The sequence below is a fragment of the Leuciscus leuciscus genome (assembly GCF_965113295.1).
Source record: "Leuciscus leuciscus genome assembly, chromosome: 1".
In the NCBI taxonomy this organism is placed as follows: Eukaryota; Metazoa; Chordata; class Actinopteri; order Cypriniformes; family Leuciscidae; genus Leuciscus; species Leuciscus leuciscus.
In genome coordinates this window covers 9,783,594-9,809,997 of record NC_138725.1, presented here as the reverse complement: position 1 = coordinate 9,809,997, position 26,404 = coordinate 9,783,594, and the positions used below count along the sequence as shown (strand labels likewise).

The 26,404-nt window shown below is 39.1% G+C and overlaps 2 protein-coding genes and 1 long non-coding RNA gene across 4 annotated transcripts in view; 2 read left to right on the top strand and 1 right to left on the bottom strand.

Moving 5' to 3' along the window:
• Positions 1–23,518, bottom strand: part of LOC309492201 (uncharacterized protein) — a 64,232-nt gene extending 40,714 nt beyond the window's left edge. Inside the window, exon 1 of the mRNA XM_082161073.1 lies at positions 23,243–23,518. The gene's annotated coding sequence lies outside the window, so the exon portion shown is untranslated. The remainder of the gene's footprint in view (positions 1–23,242) is intronic.
• On the top strand, positions 10,041–14,904 carry LOC309486749. Its single transcript, XR_014201669.1, has 3 exons — positions 10,041–10,738; positions 12,354–14,721; positions 14,832–14,904. It is a non-coding gene; the product is annotated as an uncharacterized lncRNA (long non-coding RNA).
• On the top strand, positions 15,422–19,637 carry LOC309486624 (uncharacterized protein). 2 transcript variants are annotated; one of them, XM_082153987.1, is made up of 4 exons: positions 15,422–15,711; positions 15,786–16,440; positions 18,532–18,691; positions 19,386–19,637. In XM_082153987.1, exons 2-4 carry the CDS (start codon positions 16,237–16,239, stop codon positions 19,556–19,558), a joined length of 537 nt encoding a protein of 178 aa, XP_082010113.1. In that variant the 5' UTR covers positions 15,422–15,711; positions 15,786–16,236; the 3' UTR covers positions 19,559–19,637. The 2 variants fall into 2 exon arrangements, with proteins under 2 accessions (XP_082010113.1, XP_082010112.1); XM_082153986.1 differs by having other exon boundaries at positions 15,766–16,440.
• Positions 23,519–26,404: the final 2,886 nt, after the last annotated feature.

The following is a 26,404-nucleotide window of genomic DNA, read 5'->3' as shown; positions in this document are numbered from 1 at the left end:
TTCGGCCGAAAATTTTCGGTGGCCGAATATTCGGTGCATCCCTATTCCTGATACTGTTTGTTGCTCAGACTCGCTCTTCCCAGTTTAAAACTAGATTAAAGATGCATCTCTACAGCCAGGCATTCATATAATATTTTTAATCTTACAGTTAAATCCGACCTCTAGTTCATAAACGCCAGAGGAGAACTGGCCCCCGACTGAGCCTGGGTTCTCCCAAGGTTTTTTTTTTCTCCATTAGGGCACCTGATGGAGTTTCAGGTCACCATTAGGTCACTTGATGGAGTTTTTCGGTTCCTTGCCACTGTTGCCTTTGGCTTGCTCAGTTGGGGAAATTTAATTTAATTTAATCAATCAATAATACTATTGTGATCAGCCTTACCAAACATGAACTTTTTTCCACTAGAACCAAACCTTGATTTAATACTGTGAAGCTGCTTTGATACCATCTGTATTGTGAAAAGCGCTATACAAATATACTTGACTTAACTTGACTATACTGAAGTAGCGCGCACTCTTGCACTCTTGTATATCGCCATAAAGCGCAAAATAAACAAGCATGCAACTTCGTTACGTTTTAAATTAGAAAAAAAAACGCGTTCACATTCAATATCTGCGGTCAGATAAGATGGTGTCAGGCTATATGTCAGTGTCATTATTCTATCGTTATTTTCATAACTTGTAACGAAAAAAAAATCTCACCTCAGAAAAACGAAATTTCATGTCCTGTCATTGTTATACTGTGCTCGTAGCCTGCACTCTTTAATTGCACACACAAATGTGCCGGTGCGCGCTGTATCACTTCACTAAAGCGCAAAAGAAATACGAGCATGCAACGTCGTAAATTAGTAAGTAACGAAATAAAAGTAAAATACCAATAAATCAGGTTATTGGTACGTCATGTGCATGCAGGTATGATGTTCATTCTATTTATCAGGAGCAGCTTCCATGTTTCTTTAACAGTTCTTGTAAGTATTGTGCATCACCATGGTAGCCTAATTGTTGTTTCCATAACCCAAAATGCCACTTATTGGTTATTTCTATATTTGCATATGACTGTGGTGGCAAGATTGTATTAACAAAAACTAGTTTGGGACTGCTATAGCTTAACCTTGTAGGCCTATACTGTTTATTTATCACAGACATTTATTTGTAGACATCAATCCAAGATGGCAGCTCTGTGTGCAGTTCTGTGTGCGTCTTGTGTTTGACTTTATATTTGGACCCGTCATTCATGTTAAACGTATGTTTTTTTTAAACTAAACTACACAGTTCAAAGGATTAACTTGCACTTTCTCCATTGTTGGAACAAATTACTAAAAGACGGACTTTTAGCCACGTAGCCTACGCATTGCTTGAAGTGGAGCCTATCTGTTGCGCTATTTGCACTTGTTAAACCTGGTAAATTCACCTGCCTAATTGGCAATAGTGGCTCATCGCCATACTCCCCTGGAAGCCTATCGTGGTCTTGGTTGTTGGACGAATTGGAGGAGTTTGCTGGACGTCGGAGTGGAGGGAATCAACTTTGAGGTCGGTGGTGCTTTCTCGCCTAAATAATCAACGGCGTGTACTTTCTGGCTCCGGCCACTACTCCCCGATATTAATCCACGGAGGTGTTGTCTTCGAGCCGAAGTCCATGAGCTAGGTTACTGGTTGTTGGTGTATTTTCCATACATTGTTGACAACATGAGAGTTGTGCTGTTAATATGGGCAGCTTTCTGCATGTTCGATTTAAGCTACAGGCCAGGCTGTGCCGAAGGCAAAAATTAGTGTAACCCTGAACGTTTTCCCCGGCATCGACCATCAAAACACACAAGCACGGAACTATCTTTTCAAGCGATTACAATTACAGTTGTAATGGAATCAAGGACAAATTTTACTATCATTTTCCTTCTCACTCTGCAGAACGTATTATGCTCTGCGAAAGAATTATGTTTGGATTTTAAAAATGGACAATCCGTTTACAATCTCCCACTAAAAAACTTAAAGCAGTGATGCCTGAAAATGTTGATGCTTTTGATGGCTGGTAATATAAATCCAAATCCTGGTCCAGTGGGAAATTGTCTTTCAACCCCTCTGGAATTTTCTGATAGATCTGGCCTTGGTGTCCAGTCCTACATTTAAATGTTCGTAGTTTAATGCCCAAATTAGACCAAATAAAAATCTGGGCCAAGACGACCAAAACTGACATTTTGGTCTTGTCTGAGACCTGGCTCAAAAAATCTATTACAGATAATTGAAGGGAGTGGATTGGAATCCACTGCTGCTTCAATGTATATGTAATGAGTGACTATAATCAAGGTATTAATCAATACTTTTCCTTCTAAATATCAAATGAGTTGAATGACTTCTCTGGAGATTTTACTTTGTTATAGAAGTTACCAGTGTGATTACTGAAATGTTCTTTTCATGTATTCATTAATGTCAGTATTTGATATTTGAATGCAGTAACGTTGCTTGCCTATTTATCCCAGCTTCCAGAAATTAAATAGGTTTTGTGTTTGAGAAAGGTCTTCAACATGTTAAAACACATAGGGGTCATTTAAGTCTACAGTTTAAGGTACCATTTGTCAGTTAAAGCCTATAGTTTCCATTTAGGATAAAGTGTCCTATCCTGAGAGAAAGAACTTGTTATCTTGATGTTTTGAGACGAGACTCCTGTTTATAGTTAGAGCCTGGCCAAATCCAACCTTGGAAAAGATGTGTGCCGGGTGTGTGTGTTAGTCTTCTTGCTTACAGGTTAAGGAACCACTGGCATTGTTGGAGATTGACTGAGTTGTTGTTCGAGACATGCTGGCACCCAGCAACCCAAATTTGCGACCTGGAAGGTCATGACGTGCCTAACTTCAGGGTCCGAGTGTCAGCGGCATAATCTATGGAGATATGCTTCTGTCTATCTGTATATGTGTGGAAAATTACTATGTTTATCAATTTCTTGGCCAATAAGAATCATTCAGCCTGTAAGCAATGACGTAGCTTAGACCTTGGAAATGGTATAACTGCTGTGATCTTTGTAACTGTAAGCGGGGCGGCCTACGAACTCCTGTGTGAGTCTTGAAGCTGAACTTCTGCTGATGAAACTGCAAACTATCTTCAGTAAAACTTTTCTTCTATTTTTTATAATTCTGACTCCGGGTCTTCTTTCAAACATCTGGTCCTTGGGTCCTAAACTGTTAACCCCTAACATAATGATGTTGCGATAGAGGGATACAATGTTTTTCAGTCTGATAGGAAAAGTAAGGGAGGTGGTGTGGCAATCTATATAAAATCACAATTCCATGCAACTGTTATAAAGTCATTGTCCATCCCAAAACAATTTGAGCTATTAGCTATTGATTTACACTATGGAAATAATTGTCATCTGAATATTGTTGGCTGTTATAGACCACCCTCAGCTGTAAATAACACTCTCACCTCACTGTCATCAGTGTTAGTTGAGTTGCTAGAAAAAGAATTCTTACTGCTGGGTGATTTAAACTGGGATTGGTTGTCATCAGTGTCAAACCAGTTTAAGGAATTTTGTGACTCAGTGAATATAACTCAAATCATAAATACACTCACAAGAACTAATCTTAAGAATCCAAGTAAATCCACTCTAATCGATGTCATTTTAACAAATAAACCCCATAAATTCACCCATATAGGAATTTTTCCAGATGATGTTAGTGATCACTGTGCTGTAGCAGCTATACGAAACTGTAAGATTTTAAAAGTAAAACCTAGAATTATTCAAAAAAGGTGTTTTAGGAACTTTGATATTCAAGGTTTTTTGCATGATTTGTTTGCATGTGACTGGGATAAACTTGTTTTAATACCTGATGTGAACTCTGCATGGCAGTATTTCCATACATTATTTTTAAAGGTCATAAATATGCATGCACCTATCAAGAAATTTAGAGTGAAGGGCCGCGATAATCCTTGGTTCACTGATGAACTGTCTGAGCTTTTTCGTGAAAGGAATTCAGCTTGGGCCAGAGCTAAAAACTGGCCAACAAAAGGACTGGGTGGCTTTTAGATCCCTGAGAAATAGATGCACAGCACTGGTTCGAAGGGCAAAATCTGAGTTTTCATCTTAATGAAACAACGAGAAATCTAAATAACCCAACTAAGTCTTGGAAAACCATCAAGTCGTTGTCTCCCACTCAATCATCTAATGGTTTCCCGAACCAATTAATAATAAATGAAAGGCAAATAACCGATAGAACCAAGATGGTAAATTGCTTTAACAAGCATTTTGTATCAGCTGGATCTATATTCAGTGGTTTGTCTGAACAAAATAATCTGAACGTATGTCACTCAAGGGAAGACTATAGTACCAGATTCAATTTTATGAATTGCCTATTATGAGTCATGAAGTTTTAATGGCGTTGGAAAAACTGGATATTCGTAAATCTGCAGGGCCTGATGAGATAGCACCCATATTTTTAAAATTTGCAGCAGAAATTATTGCTGAGCCATTGACTTATATCTTAAATTTATCACTGGAACAGAATATTGTTCCTGAAGATTGGAAATCTGCCCTGGTTTTACCAATGCTGAAAGGTGGTGACCCATCTAATTTGGACAATTATCGTCCAATCTCTAAATTATCAGTGATAGCTAAGATTTTGGAATCTATCGTCAGTGAACAATTAAAACACTTCTTGGTTAGTAATAGTATTTTATCTGTTTTTCAGTCTGGCTTTAGAAAAAATCATAGTACCACCACCGCTACTATGAAAGTACTTAATGACATAATCAGTGCTTTAGATGATCATAAATCATGTGCTGCATTATTTATTGATTTAACAAAAGCCTTTGATACAGTCAATCATGCCATCTTATTATCACGGTTGGCATGCATTGGCCTCTCTGATGCTGCTATAGGTTGGGTCAGTAGCTACTTAAATAACAGATGTCAACGTGTACTTTTAAATGACTGTATGTCTGAGGCACTTACTGTTAACTCTGGAGTACCGCAGGGGTCTATTTTGGGACCTTTGCTGTTTACAGTATATATTAATAACCTTAGTGAAAATTAAAGCTGGGTTTTTACTTCAGAAACAGTTCCTGCCTTACACAGAAAGCCAAGAAAAAGCTGGTCGAAGCTACCTTTTTGCCGGTTTTAGACTATGGAGATGTGTTTTACAGACACTCCACAAAGACCTTGTTGAAATCATTGGATTCTGTGTATCATTCAGCATTGAGATTTATAATGCATGCAAAGTACTCTGTTCATCACTGTGTATTATATGTAATGGCTGGTTGGTCCTCACTTAACACAAGAAGGTTCAAACATTGGTTGATCTTTGTGTATAAATCAATAACTGGACATACTCCTTCATATTTAACTACACTCTTAACACCTAGTAGATCTGAGTACAAGCTAAGATTAAGTAGATACATACTGTATGATGTTCCACAAATTAAAACAGAGTTTGGCAAAACTGCTTTTAGTTATAGTGCTCCAACTTCATGGAATGAGTTGCAAAACCAGCTAAAACTGCAGGTTTTTATTTCGCATAGTGAATTCAAGTCTTACCTAAATCAAATTTATCATCATGTTTGTGATTGTTTTAAATAGTGATTTTCTGTATATTTTAATATTTCTGTGCATCCCTGTCATTTTGTTGCTTGTTGTCTGTTAAAGTGTATCTTCTATGTGCTGCCTTCTTGGCCAGGGCTCACTTGTAAAAGAGATTGTAATCTCAATGTGATTTTCTTCCCTGGTAAAATAAAGGTAAAATAAAATAAATAAAAAATAAATCAGTATTAGTCATATTCTTATATTTTATTATGTTAAGTAAAGGGGGAGAGTACTTGTGTGTGTGTCAACAATTTTTGTTTATTATAATAGGCCTATATGATTCCTAAAAAGGTGGGTCGCAGCTTGATGACCATGAGGAAATGTGGGTCCCATGGCCAAACTATTCAAAACATCATTCAATGTGAATTGTGATAATCGTAATTAATAATCGCAATTACAATTTCAAGGGAATAATCGACAATTATGATTTTTGTCATAATCGTGCAGCCCTAACGGATTTGTCTGTCTTCGTCAAAATAGCCTATTATGGCTCGTTTCCACTGAGCGGTACAGTACAGTACAGTACGGTTCGGGTCGGTAAACCATGATCCGGCTAGCGTTTCCACCGCCAGGCAGTACCCTTACTTGATAGGCGTGGTGTTTGCCAGAATGAAGCGATCGACGTCATTTTCGCATAAATAAGAAAGCCATAGTTAAAAACAATGGATGACATACAGCAGATCTTGTTCTTGCTTCTCAGTGTGTTTGTCACAAGAAGAAAAGCGCTGACATCAGGCGTTTCTCAATACCATGTACGCAAAGTTCGGACTTGCCAAGTCCGACTCAGGAGAATAACTCCAGAGGACGCAAGTCTGGTAATTCTGCATCACTCAGCTCGCTCTGCTACTCTGGCTTTCTTTGTACATTTTAGGCAACAATAAAATGAAATGTGTTATAAAACACCACTCTGCCTCTTTTCGTTTTTACAATCATGTGTATTGATTATATTCACTGCATGTATAACGTTAGCCTATTTATAACAAAACAAAATATAAAACACACCCCTGTTATTCCAGGCAATATGTGCATTTGTACAAATGTTGCAATAAACAACATTACAGTGATAATCTTGTAATTCAACCCTAATTTCAGTTTTATCAAAAAAAGTACAAGTAAAAGGTACAAGAAGCTATACAATAAAAAATAAAGCAAACAATTCAGTCAAATATACAAATTCAGCGCTCTAGTCTAACGTTACAGAATGTCAGAATGTTCCAGGCGAGGTACATGAGCGCCGAGCGCCCAGTGATCGGCGGGAATGGATCTCATAACCTGGATCAAATTTTCATAAATCTTTATAAATAAACCACATATGTGAGCTTTAAACTAAACTAAATTCTCGCCTGAAAAACTCTTAAAACTACTTTTCGTGACACAATAACAGTAGTATTACTATATTTCCACTGTAAATTAAAAAAATGTCACTTCTAATGTTGTCACTCACCTTGTAGCAAGCGCAAGTGACGATTCTCTGTCAACCAATCAACGTTCTGCAGTGAGTCTAGCTCCACCCTTTAGTACCGTACCACTGTGCTAGGCACTCCAACGGAAGGGTACCTAAAAAGTGGTACGGTACGGCATTTTGGTACTATTCACAACTTTTGACAGTGGAAACGCAAATAATTGCATACACTGTACTCAGGCTTGGGAGGGTTACTTTAAAAATGTATTCCGTTACAGTTACAAATTTCTTCATAAAAAAGTATTCAGTAACGTAATCCAAGTACTATAATATGAAAGTAATGTAACTGATTACTTTTGGATTACTTCAAGGTCACGTATATAAATAAAGTCAAGCAAGAAGAAATATGTCAAGAAGAAACTACTCTACTACTATAAGAGTAGTATTGCATCCTTCATATCTCCAAAAAGTCTTTAGTTTTATTATATTTATAAAAGAAAGATAGGCCGTTCCGAGTCTTTCCGGAAAAAAACGAGCGGCTGGAGGCGTGCCGTGTGGGCTGTGCTTACGCGCCGATAGCTAACAACACACAGACATTTGAAGCAGTTTTTTTGGTTTTACTCACCGCCTGCGGTTCCAACGCACGACCGCGAACCTTTATCGTTGGGACTGCTCCATCCTTAAGCATTAGAGCATCGAACTGGGCCTTGTTTATAAAAAAAAATCATCGTCGAAATGCAGGGAACAAACAAAGTCCTGTGACTGCAGCGAGCACAGCGCTTTGATGGGCATACTGCTTTCGCTCTCTCGCTCTGGTCTATGGGTGCACGCGCGCGCCCTCCCGAGAGAAGTGGCCTTAGGACCTGTATAAGGAAATTCCGCCACAGCTGACGTCACACATACCCATAGTCGAAAAAAACTTTCCGAAACTTGTGACAAACCGGAAGGAGTATTTTTGGCACAGAAATACTCCATCAAACGTACAACTTAATTTTTGAAACTTTGTCCATGTTTAGCATGGGAATCCAACTCTTTAACAGTGTAAAAAACTCAGTATGCATGAAATAGCATTTCACCCCCCCCTTTAACTACATTTCGTGACACAATAACAGTAGTATTATATTTCCACTGTATATAAAAAAAATGGCGCTTCTAATGTTGTCATTCACCTTGTAGCACGCGCAAGTGACGATTCTCTGTCAACCAATCAACGTTCTGCTGTGAGTCTAGCTCCACCCTTTAGTACCGTACCACTGTGCTAGGTACCCCAACGGAATGGTACCTAAAAATTGGTACGGTACGCCATTTTTGTGCCAATCACAACTTTTGACAGTGGAAACGCAAATAATTGCTTACCGTACTGTACCGTACCGCTCAGTGGAAACGAGCCATTGGAAAGATTACGCAAAATGCGCATAGGCCTATTGTTTATTCGGCGACAGAACAAAAATGTTAATATGAACCTTTAAATTAAAATAAAATTACAAAATATGTTTGTAACAATATGTACATAAGTTAATTGTCAGGTATTGTTCATAAAAACAAGCATTAGATGAATAGTTGGCGTTTAAACTGTTATGTTTCATCCGTCCCACCCAAGCGGCAACCTCCCCGTCTCTCTCTTGAAACCAACACGGAAGTGAGTTAAACTGCAATTCATTAACTGGCCGCTTGGCCTGGCTGCAGAAGTGAGTCAAATCTGTATCTCCCTCATGTTAAAATTGCCAACTTTACAGCAGAAAAAAACATGTTTACAGCCTGGATCTCTATGTGGCTTTGGTCTATACAGCTAATTTTGCCCTTCATAACAACTGTGAGGGGGGTGAATTTTTTTATAACTCGTCCGTTTAGTTGATTAATATTTAAATTTAAGGGTGTGGCCACTTGAGTGACAGATGGATTGCCGCTGTCAATGCTAGCCGTTTGTCTGCTGTTACTAGCCGTCACTTCACCTCAGCAAATGTTAGCTGCTGAACTTGCCTTCTCTGCAGTGTTTGTGCTTTTTTTCGGGATTATTTCATAAAATTTAATACTTGGGTACAAAGCCCACGTCTTTGGATTCCGTCGTTATTGTTTGAGAGAACAACCAGCGCTGTATTTCAGTTGTTTTCCTCTGTGAACATGGATGGATGTCTGACAATTTCTTTGCTTTTTGGGGTTCTCAAATTTAAAACGTCAATAAAGGCTCGTTCATTCTGCTATCATGGAACAGATGGATTATAATATGCTTATGTACTGTCATGCAGGCGTCGGCGCTTTCTCCGTCCGTGCATTAAATGCACATGAATGAGCGCGGATTTTCTAGCGCATTTACTTGCACTTCAAAGGCAATATATCTATGGTTTAACGGTTTAACCAATTTGAGAGGCGGCCAAAATCAGAATTTAAAGTGGACTGAATAAGCTCTCTACGAACTTGAGCGATGCCGCGCTGACGGACCATGAAAGAGTGACTGACATGTAACGTTATGCACATAAATCACTGTCACGCACAAACACTCTCGAAGTAATACACAGTCTCACTTGTAGCCATGTCTTTTAACTATTATAATATTTCGAAGGGCAAAAATAGGAACTTTTAATTGGCTTTACATCATCAGCTAACTCGATCACGTCGAGCTAGGTGATTTCAGATAGCCAGGCTCATATCTATGGCCAGGCTTCTTAGCTCCACTCACGCCCCGCCTGTTTGCCTATTTTCTGTTATCCGGGAGTGACGCAAGGCCAAGATGGCGACGGCCGGCTCCGCCCACTTTAGGCTTCAAAAATGCTCTTCAGAAACCTACGGGTGACGTCACGGACACTACGTCCATATTTTTTTACAGTCTATGGTCCCACCCCTGTCAGACGATTGAAACAAAGCACAACTACCGTTCAAAGTAAATTTTTACTTAAATCATTCTATATTTGTACCGAATAACACATGATACTAAGAGAACACATAGGCTATGTGAGTTCAGGTTGTTGATCAAAAAAAATAAAAAAAAATAAAAAACTATTTGTAACCTTCTTAGAAAACAACGTTTATCTGAAAAGTGTTTCAACTGTCCCAGCTCTCCCCCACTATTGTTCCAACCCTGCAAACACGTCCACTTGGGGCCCACATGGGCCTCACTTGGGCTAGTTGGGCTTCGGCTGGGCATGGGCTCAGAGTGGGCTTTGTTGTTGGGCCCCACATGGGCAGTAGATGGGCTAAACTAAGTGGGCTCCAGCTGGGCTCCACTCCTAAGATATTATGTTTTCTATATAATAGAAATAGATATTAGATATAAATATATAGTATTTATACTATTATATAATATAGCCTAATATAATATCTTATATTTCTAATTTCTGTCGTTTTTGCATTTTTAGTTTTTGTTATTTATTATTAGATATTAATATTTATATATTATTTTTAGATATTATGTTTTCATATATAATTATTCCAAATTGATTATGTCAGACATGGATGCTATTTTTAACAATAGCCACTGGGCTAGGTCCACTTTTTATACGAATTTTATTAGACTATTAAGCTATTTAGAAGCCATAGCAATTTAATAGTGGTCTTAAGCACTATACGACTTTCAACAGACAAGTTTGCCACAGCAGGTTTCCCCACAAAATGTTAAAAACCTAAAGTAAGAAGTGCGCACTCTGTGCAGCGCACATCCGGAAAGCTCCACCCCCATCACCGAGCGAAAGAAGTTTGCCCAGCAACAACTTTGCCGCCTTTGAGTCTGCTGTCCGTTAAGGATCCATCCATTACGGTGTCGTGTGGACAAAAGACAGGTAAGAATCTGCCTCAATGTAGGCTATAATAAACAGGGGATGATTTTACCGTATGATGAATGTTAACCAAAAGCTTTTTTGTAAAGTATTAGTTAAGAGGCCAGGGAACTAGCTTTTAGCGAATATAAACCAGTGAGGTAACGTTAGCTTCGGTAACGTTAATTAAACCTGGTTAAAGCATGGCGTTGAACAGACGAGTTTAATTTATTAAGTCAATATCATGCATATGTTGAGCTTAATTTGAGTGGTTGACTTGAATATATTGTTTAGAAGGATTTGGTTGTGAACTTTGTTAGCAAGGCAGTCGAACAGGCATAACATAGCAAGCTGTTAAAAAAAAAAAAAAGCTGTAAAATGCCCATTTCTCCGCTTTTACCAGCTGGTGGCATTTTAATGTTTGCACTTGTATTTACAGTTAACGTTAAAGCAAAAACACAGATGAAAGTCCATTTGAATGTCAGCAATGTTTTATCGGCTAGGGTGTCGTGTCAAGGCACTTATTCCCGCCAGGATTTGCATCCTCTGGCCGCGGGAGCACGCAGAGAAGCGGAGTTTCCTGCACTGCGAATTCACCTCTTAAATGGAACAAATAGCGACGTGGAAGGGTTTTCCATAGTAATAAGGGACTCATTTATCTACATAAATATGTTTATTTGTCTGTTACATTAAGGCGACGTGTGAATTGTTTAATGCGTCGTTTAATATTGTGGATTGATCGACAGTGTTTTCCATATTGCCATGCACCTTATAAGCTACATAGGCCGACTGATACAGGGGTTATCCTGCATTTTTTCGCGGCCAATTTTTTTTGTCCCGCCAAAGCCTTATTTTGATCGGTGAATGACTGCGAGCAGAGAGAGAGAGAGAGACCCGCCCGCCCACTCTCACCGTCTTCAAACAACACGAACGAGCAGAGAGAGAGAGAGACCCGCCCGGCCGCGCGCGCGCGCACACTCTCACCGTCTTCAAACAACACGAGCGCTGTCTCTCTCTCTCTCTCACGCATATTAAGGCGAGACACTACAGGTGAATAGGGTAAAAATGTTAACTAGGAGATATCACCATGAAACTTTAACAGTTGATTACCTACATTAAGATGAGAAAAAAATGTATTACAAGTTTTCTGTAATTTAATGTTTAAATATGCAAATTAGGCATATGATTAAGAACGCCAAATTTTGTTGAATTTATGAGAAATCTACAGACGCAAACAGACAAAGTGTAATACAATAAAGACCTAAATGTGTATTTCTGACTTTTTTTCAACACAAGTCTGAAAGAAGACATGTTATTGAAGACAAATATCCAAAAATCTCAAAATTGACCAGTAAAAAAACCCGATGTTTTTGCCTGCCTTGTCTCGCCTTAATCGAAATCAATTGACACACGGTAGTAAAAGGTTAGGCCTTAACAGAGATTAATGCTATCTTTAAAATAGTGTACTGATCAAATTGAAGGCTACTAGAAGAACAGTAGGTAAAATCAGCCACATTAATACCAGCTTCACCAAACTATATGAATTGCAATTGTACTCTAGAGTTTGTCATTCCCGATCCCCTGTAATCATAGCTAAAAACTAAAATGCTTTTTTTATTTTCTTTTTTTTTTTTTATAGAAATAATGGCGTGTTCAGAAAGAACTAAAAGGAGGAAAATATCAGCGAAAGTGGAGGAACATTTGCGTCTACTTGAAAAGGAGTCTATGATTGATGATTTGTTGGCACATGATTCTGAAAAGGAAAACCCACTGGATGATTTGTTAGAGCATACTGAAAACGAAGATTCCACGGACACTTTCTACGATGCTTGTGATGAGATTTGTTTTGAGAATTCATCAAATGATTTAGAAGATGAAAATTCCTCAGATTCTTTTTATGATTTTAACATTTCCTCATTTGATGATTTGGATTCTGAAAACTGGGTGCCTGGTTGTGATAGTGACTGTGATTTGCATGGAGATGAATGTTCTGACTTGGAAGATGATAATGATGATGATTCGCATGGGCTTGCAGAGTGGGCTGCAGAATTCAACATACCACAAACAGCGCTGTCTGCACTTCTTAAAATCCTAAGGAGAAAGGGCCTTGATATCCCAATGGATGGCAGAACTCTTATGTCAACTGACAGATCTTGCAATGTGGCGAATATGGCTGGGGGGTCCTACTACCACTTTGGAATCGAAAATGCTCTCATAGCTGAACTAACATCTTTAGGACATTTAGCAAATGTGACTGATACTCTCACACTTCGAATTAACATCGATGGATTGCCCTTATTCCGTAGCTCCAGTATGAGTCTGTGGCCTATTCTGGGTATGATTAAGGAAATTCCAGAGTGTAGTGTCTTTGTAATTGGAGTGTACTCGGGTGCGTCCAAACCCGCAAATGTGCAAGAGTATTTACAAGAATTCATTGTAGATATGAAAGCCGTTTCTCAGAGTGGTATTGTGTACAATGGTGTACATTTCAGGGTACCATTACCCGATGCTTTTATTTGTGATGCACCTGCTCGTGCCTTTCTTAAATGCTCCAAAGGCCATACAGGCTATTATGGGTGTGAGAGGTGCACTCAAAAAGGCCAGTACATTAATGGGAAGGTGGCTTATCCTGAAATATCAGCAGAGCTCAGGACAGATGAGCAATTTGGTAGGCAAGGCTATCAACAGCACCAACTGTCAGCCTCCCCCCTAAATGATCTGGGTATAGGTTTAGTTACCAGTTTTGTGTTAGATTATATGCACCTTGTGTGCTTGGGGGCAATGCGTAAGTTAATATTTCTTTGGTTGAAGGGGCCGCTGAAATGCAGGCAATCTATGAAGTTCTTTGTTGTAATGTCAGCATATATGGTTTCTATCAGGCAATATTTACCTAGCAATTTTGCAAGGAAACCACGATCCTTGTTTGAATTCAGCACATGGAAAGCTACAGAGCTTCGGCAATTTTTACTTTACACTGGCCCTGTTGTTCTCCTCAATAATATCCCCAGTATAATGTACAGAAACTTTTTACTTCTATCTGTATCTATGAGAATTCTTCTGAGTCCTGCCTTGTGTTCTCCTGACAATTGTGACTATGCTGAGGAGATTTTGAAACTCTTTGTAACAGATTTTGCTGCAATTTATGGCACTGAATTTGTCAGCTATAACATGCATTCATTGATCCACCTAGCTCAAGATGCACGAAAATTCGGTCCGTTAGATAGTGTTTCAGCTTTTCCCTTTGAGACATTCTTAGGTAAACTGAAAAAACTTGTCCGTCGGCCTCAAAACCCTGTCCAACAACTCGTCAGGCGGATCCATGAGAAGCAGAAAGTGGCAAGCCAAAAGACCACATCAGTTTTCAGCCCACTTAAACAGCTCCACTTTTCTGGACCATTGATTAATTCAATTGCAACATGGGAACAATACAGGCGTTACAATGATGGACAGACACTGATCTCCTCCTCTCGTGGCGATGACTGTTTTTCTGTAGGGGGAAAGATTCTTATTGTGCGGAACATTTTGTCACATTCTGGAACTGTTAAAGTCCTGTGTAATTTCTTTGAAACTGCCAAATCCTTTTTCACCTATCCAATGGACTCATCATGTCTTGGAATCCTTTTTGTTTTTAATTTATCTGAAGACTTGCAGCTGTTACCCGTGGAGGAGTTAAAAACAAAAATGGTGTTATTGCCACTCAAGACTGGATATGTGGCATTGCCACTCCTGCACTAGTGTGCTACTTATTTGTTTAGTTTTTTTTGTTTTTTTATTGTTTTAATTTTTTGTATGTATTTGTTTTTCTTTAAGCATGTTACCTTTTGCAATAGTAGAATTTATAAATAGTGGAGGATTGGCAGTTATACCGACCAAATGGTTTATCGGGCCTGAGGAGGATGAATGCTACTGGCCACCAGCAAGGATGAACATGTCAAAGGCGGTCATAGAGCAACAGGACCCTCACACTGACTGGGCGACATACAAGTTGACAGTCAAGAGAAAAGTCGGTAAGGTGTCCATTTGTATGAGATTATCTGACATGATGAGTTCACTGTTGATTCAGTTTAAATTAGCTCTGAATGAAACTAATTGCCACTCATTTGTCTCTTTCCCAAAGCAACGTATGAAATTGCCCGCACAAAATTAGTCGAGTATGAACAGAACACAGATGTACCAACTGAGTCCGATTCTACAGAGAAGACAGGAAGGGGGAAGCGCAAAAAGAGGTGAGGCTATTTGAATTACTACTACTAAATGGATGATGAAAATTTGAATTTGAAAAACTCGTTGATTGTGCTTGTATATTATACATTTCTAGGCGAGTGATTTTGTCCAGTGAGGATGAGGATGATGACAATTGGTCCGGCAGCCAAATCAGGCCTACACCTCCACCCACCCTCAGGTAATCACCTCCACACTGTAATTTTTTTTACCATTTTGGTGATGATCGCTTCCTTTGGTTGGGTGGTTTGATTCTTGGCTTTTTTGTGTGTGTTTTTTTGTTGTTGTTGTACAAGATTTTTACAGTGTGGATTTTTAAACAGTGCACCGGCTCCATCCACCCTCAGATCTGTGCAGACACCTGCACCGCCTCCATCCACCCTCAGGTCAGTGCAGACACCTGCACCGCCTCCATCCACCCTCAGGTCAGTGCAGACACCTGCACCGCCTCCATCCACCCTCAGGTCAGTGCAGACACCTGCACCGCCTCCATCCACCCTCAGATCTGTGCTTACACTTCCACCGCCTCCATCCACCCTCAGGTCAGTGCAGACACCTGCACCGCCTCCATCCACCCTCAGGTCAGTGCAGACACCTGCACCGCCTCCATCCACCCTCAGGTCAGTGCAGACACCTGCACCGCCTCCATCCACCCTCAGATCTGTGCTTACACTTCCACCGCCTCCATCCACCCTCAGGTCAGTGCAGACACCTGCACCGCCTCCATCCACCCTCAGGTCAGTGCAGACACCTGCACCGCCTCCATCCACCCTCAGGTCAGTGCTTACACTTTTCATTATCTCATTTCATTATCTTCTCTCTGTCTCTAGCTCACTCTCTCTGCTCACAGGTTGCTGTGAGTGGCTGAGTCGGACGTCAGTTATCATTAAGGCGGCGCTTGAGAGCCAATCGGAGGCCACCCAGCTGGTTTAAAAGGATGGCGTGTTCATTCATGCTTTCTCTCGATCGCGAACTGAACTCTCTGTAGTGGACTGAGCTCTTTGTAGTGGACTGAGCTCTTTGTAGTGGACTGAGCTCTTTGTAGTGGACTGAGCTCTTTGTAGTGGAATGAGTTTTCTGTAGCGAACTGAGCTCCTTGTAGCGCAATGAGTTTTCTGTAGTGAATCGAGTTCTTGTGTCTGTCTCTGCCCGCGAACTGAGTTGTGTGCTATGTGCTTGATCTTCGTATTGTGTTGTCTACTTTTTCATTTGCACCGGGTAACCTTAGATGGCCCGATGTTTCAACCCATCACCACGTCACCACGTCACCAGAAACCCCTCGAAGACAAATCAGGGACAACATGTTTGTTCGCATCTTAACACTGCTTGAGGAGATGAAAGAGACACAAAGAATCCAGGGGAGGATGCTACAAACGCTTCTACAACAGCGTGGCAACATGAGCACCACCGTCTCTTCTACCCCAGAGGGTTTCCCCCTAAAGACAGTTAGGGATGTGGAAATCATGGAAGAAAAACTGGCAAACCCAAACTTCATGTCCGAACTGGTATGTATGTTAAGTCTAGGGTAGTGCAACTCAATTAAATTGTTATTGGGGGGCTTGCAGTGAATTTGATCTGAAACTCCCCAGGTGTGCTCACACTAGGGGTGGAATGGACACAGAAGTCACGGTTCGGTTCATACCTTGGCTCAGACATCACTGTTCGGTACGAGGGAGAGAAAAGCAAAAAAAAAGAAGCATTTTTATTTTATTTTGCATTAGGGATGTCAACGATTAATCGACGATCGATTAATTGTCGATAATACATTTAATCGATACAACTTATCGATCATCGATTAAGCAGGTCTTCATGCGCGTGCGCGCTGCTCAACCGCGAAACATGTAAAGCCAGCGCGCCGAAGTTATGTTTGGGACCATTTTACACCTTCATCATGACTATAAGTTTGCGTGTGCATTCGCAGCCTTTTGTTTTGTGCAAATGTAAGTTGTAATACCGTTTATTTTCTGTAGGCCTATCTATATCTGATGTATCTCATATTGGATGCATTTGGTTAAGAATGAACTCTGTAGTAAAGCGTCAGCTTCAGCGCGCGCAGCTCAAACGGCAGTGCACGACTAATAATGACTACTGGGACTGTAATATTACATAACATTATAAAGAGAACAATATTGTAATAAAACATTGTGAATTATTTGGGTTTAGTTGCCGTGTCGCGTTGCTCCAGGAAGAGCGCGTCCACAACATGAGTAGTTCTGAATGAATGGCACGTAACTTAGTTCAAGTTCACTTGTGCATGAATTTGCGTCATTTTGTGCAGATATAATTTGTAATATTATGTTTATTTTGAATATATCTGATTAATCTCATATAGGATGCGTTTCTTTTAGATAAATAACGTTCTTTTAGATAAATAAACTGGAGCAAACAAAGTGCTCCAGTTTAACGGTAGCAGATTCATTCAGCGCGTGCAGTTGTTCCAGGAAGAGCGCGTCCACAACAGTCACACATTCTAAGCGCATATGAGGCGGCGTTGGTGACACGTTGTATTAGTAGTTATATTTGATTATTAAATAATTAATTTAATTATCAATCACATCGAAACATTTTACAATCCTACTAGCCCTTTATTTACATTTAAAACCATTCTAATTGATTTGGTGACGAACATAGCGTTTTGAGCAGCATTTGCAGACCCTGTCATGCTGTCATAGCCACTGCAGTAGACGCATATCGCAGTATTAAGGCTAACGATTAATCGATTAATTGATCGTTAATTTAAATGACGATCGATCATGGAAATGTGTGAAAATTGACATCCCTATTTTGCATATATCAGGCTGTACCACCAAAGTAAAATAAATGTCTTAAGCCTTGTATTTTTTAAATAAGTTTTATTAATAAAGTAAAGGCATAGAACCAGTTTATTTGTAGTGCACTGACAATTTTATATAATTAGTTTATTAATTAAATTAATAAAAAGACAAAAATATTTTTTTTCTTTGTTTAGATATGTTTGGTAATTGTACCTGAATGAATTTAAAATTAATTTGCTATATTTCAGATCAATATTTTTGTTTTCCATCATTTTAATTAACACTAACTTTATTCTCATCTGAATTATAAATACTTTATTTCTGTATAAAATAGTACTACCATTAAAAACATTTGATTTTTCTTTTTTAATCAATGTAGAATATGTAACTTAAAAATAAACAGATTAGTGCTCTGTTCAAGAAATGAAAACCAATGCAATATGATGAATGTCCAAAAGACGGCACCGACAGACTGTTTTTAAATGGGGTTGGATAAATATTGTTTGCTTTTAAACAGTGTGTGTGTGTGAGAGAGATTTTGGTTGGGTGACAGTTGTAGGTTACAGTTTGACAAAAGCACAATGTTTCGCATTACATTAATTTGCACGCAAGTTTTATTTATTTTTATACCGTGTATTCTCCGTGTATATTCATGCACCGAACCGTGACACCCGTACCATTTCGGTTCAATACGAATACATGTACCGTTCCACCCCTAGCTCACACCCATGCTTCTGGCAGTTTTTTCATGTTGAGTGGTTTACGCCAGTGAGCAATATACTGTGGATAAAATAGCTTTGTATTGCCTTTGTTCCCCCTCAGGTTGCAGCTGTGACTGACATAGGGGGGGGAACTGTTGACGAGGCCACAAAAAGGATGATGACCTTCCTCCTAGACCATGGCCTATCCAGGCAGTATAACTTTCTGGGCCGAAATGGGAAGAGAGAGTTCAAGGCCTTAAAACTGTATGAAGTAATATATGGTAGGTGTGCATGTGGATAATGTTTTAAGTTGTACCGATAATAGAAAGGTGTCACAATACCCTAACATTATAAACATGTCGATTTTAAATATTGTTAATGGAGCGTTTTTTGTCCTGGCTAAGCAGTGTGTTCGCACATGTCTCTCAGTTGCTTAGCTTGTGTGTTTAAGAGAATGTCTGTATTTCTAATAATAATCTTAATTTATATAGCGCTTTTCTTAAAGGAATAGTTCACTTTAAAATGAAAATTCTGTCATCATATACTCACCCTCAAGTTGTTTCAAACCTGTATGAATTTCTTTCTTCTGCTGAACAGAAAGTAAGATATTTAGAAGAATGTCAGTAACCAGACAGTTTCTGATCCCATTGACTTCCATAGTAGGATACTATGGAAGTCAATGGGATCAGAAACTGTCTGGTGTCAGTAACCAGACAGTTTCTGATCCCATTGACACTATGGAAGTCAATGGGATCAGAAACTGTCTGGTTACTGACATTCTTCTAAATATCTTACTTTCTGTTCAGCAGAAGAAAGAAATTCATACAGGTTTGAAACAACTTGAGGGTGAGTATATGATGACAGAATTTTCATTTTAAAGTGAACTATTCCTTTAACATAGTTGTCTTTACAGTCCTGGCTGAGAGTTGTGTTGGCACATATGAAGTAAGTGACCGTTATATTTGTTTCTTGAAGGAGGCTTAAAGAAAAACGCCATGACCAGCCAAATCACCCGTAAAGATGCCGAGAAGGCGGTCTCCAAGTGGCTCATTGGTGCTAGGGACCGGGGGGGTAATAGACAGGCCCGACAGGCAACCCCTCAACAAGGACTTCAGGCTTCATGCTCCTTTGAGGTGGAAAGAAACTAATTCTGTCTGTGACAGTGAGGGAACATTGCAAAAGCATGTTGTCATAAATTTTACTTAAATAAAAACGTAATTAATTCTATTACTGGTCTCTTTGTTATTGTAGCTTGTGTTCGGGTCTGTGGGACCCGTTTTCAATGTTTGCTAAAAGAAAAAGTTTTCTGTGAAGAACATAAAAAATTACTTATTTTCAATGACTGCACATGGTACACCCTCCTACACATAACTATTACATATGAGGTGTTCGGCTCTACTGAACCTGAGAATAATAATTGTAGGTGCTATGAAACTTAACTGTGTCCTCCTCCTAACTGGGCCTGCTGTGTGTGTGTCTTGTCTGTGTGCCTGAATGTTTTTTTTCTGCAACTGCTATTCCCACACAAAGTTACAAAATCGTTACATTTCAAGCAGTTTCACCTGTTCTGATTAAGTTCTAAGAAACGAGCACCAATAATGATCAAAAATCTTGTTTCTATTTTTTTTAAAAAAAAAATTATAATTGAATTTCCTTGTTTTCTCACAAAACACAACAACTATCATATGGTCATAATTGTGATCTCACAGGGGTAAATGGCGAATAAGAACCATAAATTATGTATATACCATTGGTAATATTGAGCTAAAGTAAACATCTGTTAAGTATTTTTACATAAATTGTTATGGCTGTATTGATTTAAAAGCCTAATAATGTGTTGGGTCCACCAGACCCGGGAATATTGGCTGTGTAACAAAAATATTAACATCTTACAGTTGTTGAACTGTATGGGCTGACTGTAAAATAAGTCCCAAAAATGAATTTTTTAGCCCATAATAATAATGGTTATTACCCATATGGGTAGAATAGCAGGGACCCATAATCAGCCCACATGGGGCCCAGCTAGTGTGGGCCCCAGATGGGAGAAACCTGGGTTGCCCATGTGGGTTTTAGCTAGGGCCCATGTAAAGCCCACCTTCAGCCCATCTGGGCTTGCCCACATGGGGCCACCATGGAACCCCCGGACAAAACTAACTGGGCCCCATCTGGGCAGCCCACATGGGGCCCACTCACCAGCCCATATCCATCCCTTATGGGCCCCACATGGGTGTGTTGACAGGGAAGAGTAAAACGCTATTCATATTTATTAGTATTGCTTTAGTTTAATGTCTCACGTGGGTCGTCATAGGCTCAATTTAAAGCATTTAGCAGAATCTGTTCTATGACACTTCAAATTAATTCCCTTCACAGATCTCAAACTTTAACTTGACATTCAGTAACAGTTCTCACTCCAAACATCGAGACAATCACACAAACGAACACAAACTCGCTCAGGTCTGAATGAACTCAACATATTCTCCTCATGCTCGCTGCTGCTGCACTAAATGTTTATTTCAGAAGGAAGACGCCAGAAAACTGAAAGACGCACAAGTATCGCTGTGATCGATGAAAATAATACAGAAATGAGCCTGTCGCTTAATCAAACTGTATAAAGTGTGTTTGATAGTTGTGTAAATATGAGAAATACCGTGAACTGCTCTCCTCACCTCAGAAGACTCGACGCTGAAAATCAATGACGGAAGAGACGAGACACCCCTCGCTGCAGCCTGTAGCACGATGACGTAGTTGGATGATCCAATACGTACTGGACGCGCATGCGCGGTGGTGCGTTTTGGTCTGTAGGCTACAAATAAAAATAAATAAAAAAAGTTAAATATAAATGATCACTTGAGTGACAACTGCGTGATCTGACTGCTGTGATCAGTTTGTATATTAAACTTAAATTCAGGGGGTGTGGTTATTTTTTTTTATTTTTTTTTATGTATACATCATGGCATGATGTAGGCCTAAGTACCGGTACATAAAACTCCGTCGCTATAGAAACAAAGACGCTAAAATGCAATCATACAATGAGCTTCTCTACTACTTATTGTGAAAATGATATTTTTATATTTGCTATTAGTATCCATACTGTAAAATCCTTATGTTTTTATTCAACTATGTGTGGGCCTAATGAAAAATACGGGACAAATCCCGTCCCTTATTGATTTGATACGGGAGTCGGGACGCATCATCTTACTTGTTAATACGGGACGATTTCGTATTTTAAGGGACCTTATGTACAGAGCACTGTGGAAAAATTAGTATAGCCATTAAAGAAGGAACTCTTACCAGGCAAAATATCATTAAGCACTTTTTTTCTGACAAGATTTAGTTTCTTGATGCTGTTATTATTTTTGCGTTTTCCCTTGAATGTGTAGCCTACTGGTATTTTAAGTTGTTTACAGACCGTATTCTAGGCTATTGTAGGCCTACCTCTATGATTAAAATTACAGAGACAATTACTTGACTAATTTTTTGCTTTCACTCAACAGCAAATATGACCTGAATAAAATAAAATGGCTTTATTTTAAAATGTTCTGTATACACGCATTAAATCCATCACATTTAGGTTTAAAATCATGTGATTTAAAATGTTGTAAAATGAACTATTTTGCATGTATGTAGAGAGAAACTAGGAAAGCATCACATTCATCTCACTTAAGACCAGCGCAATGAGCGCATGCGAATTATGTTCATGAACGTGACAAATGAACAAAAGACTCGGAAGGTAAAGTAATTATTTATGTTCCCTGTAAATTATTTTTGACTGCATTATAATGATTTCTTAATTCAGAATATGATCAATATTGCGTAGGTGGATGTGTTCGGGGAATTTGCCAGTTACAAGTATAACATTTAAAGCCCCTTAAATGAACGAAATGACTCGTAAAAAGATTCATTCATTTTGATGAACGAGATCGAACAAGAGAGTCAGCAAAATGATCCGAACTTCCCCATCCATGACGTATTGGATCATCCAACTACGTCATCGTGCTACAGGCTGCAGCGAGGACTTCTTGGAAGAGACGGCGCGAGCGAGCGGTGACGTCATCGGCCGCCAACTGTAGATGATCGGAGATGCGCCAATGGCAAGCCGTTTTAGTATTAAATATCCCTGGCTGTACTAGTCGTTATTTAGTTTTGACTAGACAGAACTCAAATTCCAAATATCTTAATTCCAATTTTGACTCATCGTGATTTTAAATTAATATCTACAATGTGATTATGATTATGACTAGTCATACATTGAAGATATCTACAATGCTATTTTGACAAGTCATATTCTGCCATTGGAAAATATTTCCGGATATCTTCAAATGAGTTCTGACCAGTAGAAATTGTAATTAAAGATATCTATAATGGATTTTGCCCTAGGCATTATTATGGCAAGCCGAATTAACATATATAACTATGTTTTGACTATCCATAAATATATTTTGGATAGTCATAAATCTATTTTGTCTAGTCATAATTATAATTTGACTAGTCAGAATAATATTTAGAGATATCTGCAATTATAATTGCACCAGTAAGAAATCTGATTTGAGATATCTTTTAATATATTTTGACTAGTCAAAACTCCATTTAAGATATCTGGTATCAAGGTATTAATTAACTTTAAATGGTAACTAAACCCCTGGTCAGAGCCTGACTCCACAGTGTTTGTCTTTATAAAATAAAAATGTATTTGAACAGAAGATAAAAATACTGGTTACACAATGATTCATATTTGTAGCAAATCATCAAAAGGTTACAGGTTATAATACTTCAGCTTATCCAATCTCAACAGGGCAGTCCTGTATGAGTGGAAAATTACACAGGCTATTTACCTTGTAAGCAGTTCAAGCAATAGATATACAAAATAACTTGTCCTCATCCGAGCTATTCAAGTTAAGATAATACAGCAGAGCAATTTAAGCAAAAAGAAATTCCGGTAATAAACTGAACTGGAAGAGAGCTAATTTCTCCCCAGGGATGCACACATCAAAAATAAAAAATGCAACAACTAACAGTCAAAAAGCAGAACTGGGTTACATCGTTCCTATGCAATTTCTTGGGGTTTTTCCAGAGGAACTAAATCATGTGACCTCAACCTTCTATTGCCTCAGTCAAGGAGGCTTCTGGTGTCGACATTTTTCCCTATATATGGGCATTCTTCTGGCCTTTCATCCGGGCCTCTGTGTTAGTGTGTGCGTGTATATGTATCTGGAAGTGCATTTGTAGGTTCATAATATCTTTCAAAATTAAAATAATTCCCTGCAATATATTCAATTGATGAGTCACACATACGCAAAGGTAATTATAGATATCTCTAATTCAGTTTCGACTAGTCACAATTATATTTTAAGATATCTGAATTGTACCTGCTCCTAGTCGAATTTGCTGTTGTGTGACCCGAGAAGAGATTTACTCAGCACCTTTGAGATATGTAAATTATTTAGAAGAGGTTCCAATTTGAGGGATTTATCAGAAGATTTCATATTAAAATCCAGTAACATAACAACATTGAAGTTTTTCCTCAGCAGAGTCAGCCCCTCCCTGCCTAATGATTAGTGCTAACTGCTAACAACAGTAACGCTAGTCTGCTGAGAGAAAAGATACTGGATTAAGTTAATTACTTCAGGGATTATTACATAACATCTGGATGCATTCATATGGTAAAAGGTCTCCAGCATGTATGTATTAAGAGCTTTTGATTTTAATAAAATCTGAAGTGGTGTTTCAATAAAGATTGAGAACCGCAAACTCCTCGTCTGAATTTATTTATTAAATATTTTGAAAAGACGAGTGAAGAACAATGGAATTATACACCAAATACATGAAAAATAGTACAAATAAACGTGTGATGGACAAGAATAATGCTCCAGAATCAAGGCAGAACTATTAGAATATGTTTGATTTTAAAAAGATAAGAATTTATCAAATGTAGGCTATAAATTAATAAAAGTTTAAAAAGAGATGTGTGGCATTAACATGTACTGACATTGATTAGTACATTACATTGTGTATGGATCGTGCTTTTTGTGTTGTCGCAGGTTTACTCCCTATGGTAATAATAATAACCCACAAGCTGGGAGTGTTGTATTGTATTATAGCAAGATATCCGTGATGACGATAGTTTGCGGTGTTCAGTGTTGAGCGCCAGTGCGTTGAAACGTTATTTTAAAATTAAAGCAAATGTTGCACCAGGCATAAGGCCACTTGTGTAAGTGATGTCATTTCATGTTTTGATTGTTGAATATCTTTGATTTAGTTGGAGACCTGGTTTTTTGTAAATAGATTGTTTGTTTATGGATGAGGAGGTGATTTGTTGTATTTCTTTTTCTTGTAGAGGATTTTTATGCTGTTATGTTACTCCTGGATTACTTACCATATGACCTATTTCCTTGATTCCCTTTGGAGGCCGTAATAACATTAGCCAAGGACTGAAAATAACTTTTCTGTAGGAGGGACATCTATATGACCTCTTAAAAACTACAGACAAGTCTGATCTCACCCTGAGGAAATTGTCTCGTGTACCTACCATTAACTCGCTCTCCAGATTCCTCTCATGATCGCCTACGGTTGCTATTTGGGATTGTTTGCTTGGCTGGTGTTATTGTTTGGCATGTGTTTATGTAAATAGCGTTTATATGTTTGGAAAGAGTTTCTGATCTTTTGGCTGTTTTTATTTATTTTTACTTTTTTTTTATATCTAGCATTACGAGCTTTCTGAATACGCTTTAGTATCAGTGCTCGTGTCTCGTTTCTGCCGTTCTGTTAATTAGCTCGTTAGTAAACCAATACATCACAAACAAAAGCAGAACAGCTTGAATCTCCTCCGGACTTATTATTAATGTGTCGCTCAATGGATTACTGTCCGTCACAGACTGGGAGGAGCATTCGCGCGCAGTTCTATGTCACCAGACTAATTTGCATAATCTTCCCGGTACTTTAGACCGCAGTGTAAACTCAGAAAGAAACCGGTCTGGGGTAAAAAAAATACTGGTAATAAAGTTCCTGGGACAAATGGGAGTTCCTGGGATTGCTGCATTATTCTCTAAGAAGGCAGTCCAATATACAGGCTGGACCCGGTCCTGGTTGATGGACTATTGAGGGTTGGATGGGGGCTGAGTAGGGGAGCGATGCCTGAGGAAGTCAAACATCCCATTATCCTCTCCAAAGAGCAGCATGTCGCAACGCTCATCCTCAGATATGTTCATCAGAGTCTGGGCCATGCTGGACGTACTCACACGATGTCATCAGCAAGGAAGAAATGCTGGATAGCCAAGGCGAATGCGGCCGTCTGAAAAATTATTACTGAGTGCAGCTTCTGTAGGCGCAACAATGGACGTCTTCTGGAACAAAAGGTGGCTGATCTTCCAGAGATGAGAATTCAGCCAGATCTACCCCCTTTAACCAACACGGGAGTGGACTTTTTTGGTCCCTTGGAAGTGAGGAAAGGAAGAGGAATTTGTAAGCGGTATGGAGCTATACTTGCCTGTTTAGCCAGCAGACGGATGCCTGTATCAATGCTCTGCAGCGCTTTATAAGCAGAAGAGGTCAAGTGACTCACCTGGTGTCTGACAACGGTACCAACTTTTTTGGGGTGAACAGAGAACTGAAGGAAACTCTTGCTGCACTGAACCATCAGCAGATTAAAGGAGTCCTCTCACAAGTTGGAATTTGCTGGAGTTTTAACCCACCAGCCGGTTCCCATCATGGCGGTGTGTGGGAGAGGATGATCTGCATCATAAGAAGAGTCCTTAGTTCTGTCCTACGTCAGCAGACGCTAGATGATGATGGTTAACATACAATGCTCTGTGAAGCAGAAGCCATCTTGAATGACCGACCACTTACCAAGCTGTCAGACGATCCAAATGATTTGGAATCACTTACACCTAACCATCTACTTTTGCTTAAAGGGAAGCCAGCCCTTCCACCTGGATTGTTCCAGCCTCATGACCTCTATGTGAGAAGAAGGTGGAGACAGGTGCAATACCTCTCAGACT

What these genes read in the sequence shown, in the direction of transcription:
- LOC309486624 (XM_082153987.1), top strand. Translation starts at nt 16,237, where the DNA reads ATGTTTGTTCGCATCTTAACACTGCTTGAGGAGATGAAAGAGACACAA. An exon ending in CAAACTTCATGTCCGAACTG is followed by an intron (nt 16,441 to 18,531) that starts GTATGTATGTTA and finishes GTTCCCCCTCAG; the next exon opens with GTTGCAGCTGTGACTGACAT. An exon ending in ACTGTATGAAGTAATATATG is followed by an intron (nt 18,692 to 19,385) that starts GTAGGTGTGCAT and finishes TGTTTCTTGAAG; the next exon opens with GAGGCTTAAAGAAAAACGCC.